This window comes from Diachasma alloeum, unplaced genomic scaffold (assembly GCF_001412515.2).
Source record: "Diachasma alloeum isolate Michigan unplaced genomic scaffold, Dall2.0 Dall_scaffold_01577, whole genome shotgun sequence".
Classification (NCBI taxonomy): Eukaryota; Metazoa; Arthropoda; class Insecta; order Hymenoptera; family Braconidae; genus Diachasma; species Diachasma alloeum.
The window spans coordinates 10796-14443 of NW_021681673.1; the positions used below are offsets into that span (position 1 = coordinate 10796).

The 3648-nt window shown below is 37.2% G+C and overlaps 1 protein-coding gene across 1 annotated transcript; it reads left to right on the plus strand.

Annotated features, from left to right (window-relative positions):
- Positions 1–859: 859 nt before the first annotated feature.
- On the plus strand, positions 860–3368 carry LOC107046608 (ruvB-like 2; the record flags this gene model as incomplete). The annotated part of the gene is made up of 3 exons (XM_015269255.1): positions 860–1098; positions 2047–2160; positions 2232–3368. Coding segments are annotated over exons 1-3 (1257 nt in total), but the record flags the coding sequence as incomplete, so codon positions are not given.
- Between the last annotated feature and the right edge of the window lie 280 nt (positions 3369–3648).

Below are 3648 nucleotides of genomic sequence, written 5' to 3' on the forward strand. Positions count from 1 at the left end.
CCGCCGACTCGATAATTTAACACTGGCGCCATCTCGCGGCATTCTCCCATCTGAACTTCTTTACCACACAGCACACCATCAATAATTTCTCCTAATTATACAAAATAACCTATTAATGGGTATTAATTGGGACCAATTGTTTGTCTATCAGCATTTAAATAATTTTTTGATTATATTCCAATCATTTTTGGCCCATTTTTCGCCTTAAAATGACATCCATGCACATCCATGCTACATCCATGCTACAACATGGATCCTTATTCGCCTGGGTACCTACCCCTTCACCCCCACGTAAATTATTAATTTTCGCGATTTTGATTATTTATTGAACATTTTTTATTATATCATCAACGCATGCGAACGGAGGGATGGGGGTGCCTCAGATAGATTTTGAAATCCCCTCCCCTTGGCTGGAATTTGCAACTCTGTGTTATCATGTCCCCCCCCCCTAATAAACACTTTATAAAATAAATTAAAGCAATGTAAAAATAATTATTATTATCCAAAGTTAATCATACGAAAATATATCCGATGCAATTCCTATCTTCTGTGCACTTTTGATTACTTAAAATAAAATAACAAAACATGCGGTAACATTGCACAGCCGTTAACTAGCTCGGTAGACGACTGGTCAGACCCGCCTGGTCTACGACTACTGTCGACTTTACCGATCCGAGCGGGAAATTGACGCTACTGCCATCTCGCGGCATTCCTCCTACAAGCTTCTATCATCATTCTTAACACTAAAAATAATTTTATCCAATTGATAAATAACAATGCAATTAACGTTACCAATATGAATAAATACCTCATATATCAACTTTTATAATGTTTTTACGGGTCGTCCCCCCTTTACCAGCCCCAAAATCGACAATAAAAATCAACGACGCAACAACGACGCTACACCGTCGCTCCTGGATCGCCAGGGTCAGAAACATCGAAGTTTGGAAAAAAGAATCGAAAATCGATTAATCGGCAGTTCAAAACATCGAATGAAAAACATTGATGTTCGGGCATGAAAAATCGATGTTTTCGATTAATCGACAAACATCGCACATCTCTGGAAAGAAACAACAGAAGCACGCATAAACGATGGCGGTAAGAATGTTGTCATATTTATTAGAACTTTTTGTCTCAAAAGGCGTCGGATTAATTTGTGACCCTATTTCTTTTCATTATGTCCAATTTCAGTGTCTAATTTTGTGTATATTAGTGGTATCTATCTCCCCATAAAGTCATACTGACCGCAGTTTGAGAATTATAGGTTAAGCCGGATTGTCTGCCTCATTTTATATTTTCACCAACCATGAGAATAAGTTTCATAGAAAATATTATTGTTTCACAATATCTTCATTAAAAAATCGCCGTAGTTTTCGATGAATATCGAATATTCCTATAATCGATGCGTGTAAATGTCCTATGATAATTAGTAAATAATTTAGTGGTAGCCGTGGTGATACACGGAAGGGAAATTCATGGATAACATTCAAACCGAGTGTAAACGAAGGAATGAAATTGCTGGTTTTCCGTAAAAATTCTGTATAAAGACATTCCATAATAACAATACTGAAAATGAGTGAGTTTTCACTGATTCTAGGACAATTTTTTCTGAGAATAAGAGAAAAAGTTCTGATCCTCAGTAACTTCTACTTAATTAGGTCTGGTATAACTGTAGAAGTAGTTTCTGATTATTGAATCAAGGACATTCAGTTTTTAAATGTGAGAACATTTTTATCCATAAATTGAAGATTTTTCTGGTCTAAAATTAATCTCATCATGTTTATGGATCCTTTGTTATTAAAACTATATCATCTGCTTTTGATTCAATTTATTGTGATTTAATGTTGACTTATTACAGAATTTTATTCCTTTAGCACTGAGTTTCAGGGATTATTCTTCTTCAACAAAGTCACACATTCAATGCTTGCTAAAAACATAACTTTCTTGAAATCAATAACTTGGTTCAGAAATCTATAAACTTTTTTCTCGATAGATGTTTTAGCTTATGATAATGGGCGAATGTTAGTCTCTTTTTTATCCTTTCAGGCGGTTGCAGCAGCAAAAGTGCAGGAAGTGCGCGAAATCACTCGAATCGAGCGGATTGGAGCGCATTCCCACATTCGCGGCCTTGGACTCGATGATAGTTTGGAGCCTCGCCATGTGAGTTGTTTTATTGTTTTTAGTAAATGTTGTTATTCTTGTACCTAACATGAAAATAATAATGATGCCAGGTCTCTCAAGGAATGGTGGGTCAGCTGAGCGCTCGCAGAGCAACAGGCGTAATCTTAGAAATGATTAAAGACGGGAAAATTGCAGGACGTGCCGTTTTGCTTGCTGGACAGCCTGGGACAGGAAAAACAGCAATAGCAATGGGTCTCGCTCAAGCCCTCGGTCAAGATACACCCTTCACTTCCATGGCAGGATCTGAAATTTATTCATTAGAGATGAGTAAAACCGAGGCACTTACTCAAGCAATACGTAAATCAATTGGTGTTCGAATCAAAGAAGAAACTGAAATAATTGAGGGTGAAGTGGTAGAGATTCAGGTAGACAGACCAGCAACTGGTGTTGGTGCCAAAGTTGGTAAACTAACATTAAAAACAACTGAAATGGAGACCATCTATGATCTTGGTAACAAAATGATTGACAGTTTGATGAAGGAAAAAGTTCAAGCTGGTGATGTCATCACAATTGATAAGGCAACTGGTAAAATCAACAGATTGGGACGATCATTCACGCGAGCCAGAGATTATGATGCCACTGGATCCCAAACACGATTTGTGCAGTGCCCCGAAGGTGAACTTCAAAAACGTAAAGAAGTTGTACATACAGTATCATTGCATGAGATTGATGTAATCAATAGTAGAACTCATGGTTTCTTGGCATTATTTTCTGGTGACACTGGTGAAATAAAATCTGAAGTGCGAGAACAGATCAATGCTAAGGTTGGTGAATGGCGAGAAGAAGGGAAAGCCGAAATTGTACCCGGTGTTTTGTTTATTGATGAGGTCCACATGCTTGATATTGAGTGTTTCTCATTTTTGAATCGTGCTCTCGAAAATGAAATGTCACCCATTGTCATAATGGCAACAAACAGAGGCATTACTAGAATCAGAGGAACCAATTACAGAAGCCCTCACGGAATTCCCCTTGACCTTTTAGACAGAATGATTATTGTTCCCACTACTCCATATCAGGAGAAGGATCTTAAAGAAATCTTGAAAATTAGATGTGAGGAGGAGGACTGCGAAATGGCTGATGATGCACTTACTGTTCTCACTAGAATTGCAGCTGATTCTTCGCTGAGATATGCAATCCAACTCATCACTACTGCTTCATTGGTTAGCCGTAAAAGGAAAAGTACTGAGGTAACTTGTTTTCTCTTCTTTTTTTAAACTATGTGTGGTTTGATGTGAAGAGCCATATTTTTCGATACCCGAATCTTGTTAAATTAATCTAAGATTTTCATCCTTAGGTATACAATTTAATCAGTCTTGAATTTGTGAGTTATTTAAGAAGCGATCCAAGATGTTAAATAGCAAGTTCATTTTCCTCTCAAAGAAAATGAATTTATATATTTCATTCGGTCAATGTGCCAAGTCGGAACTTAATGGAACTTAGACAATGGAAAAGTTTGTAGTTAAAAGC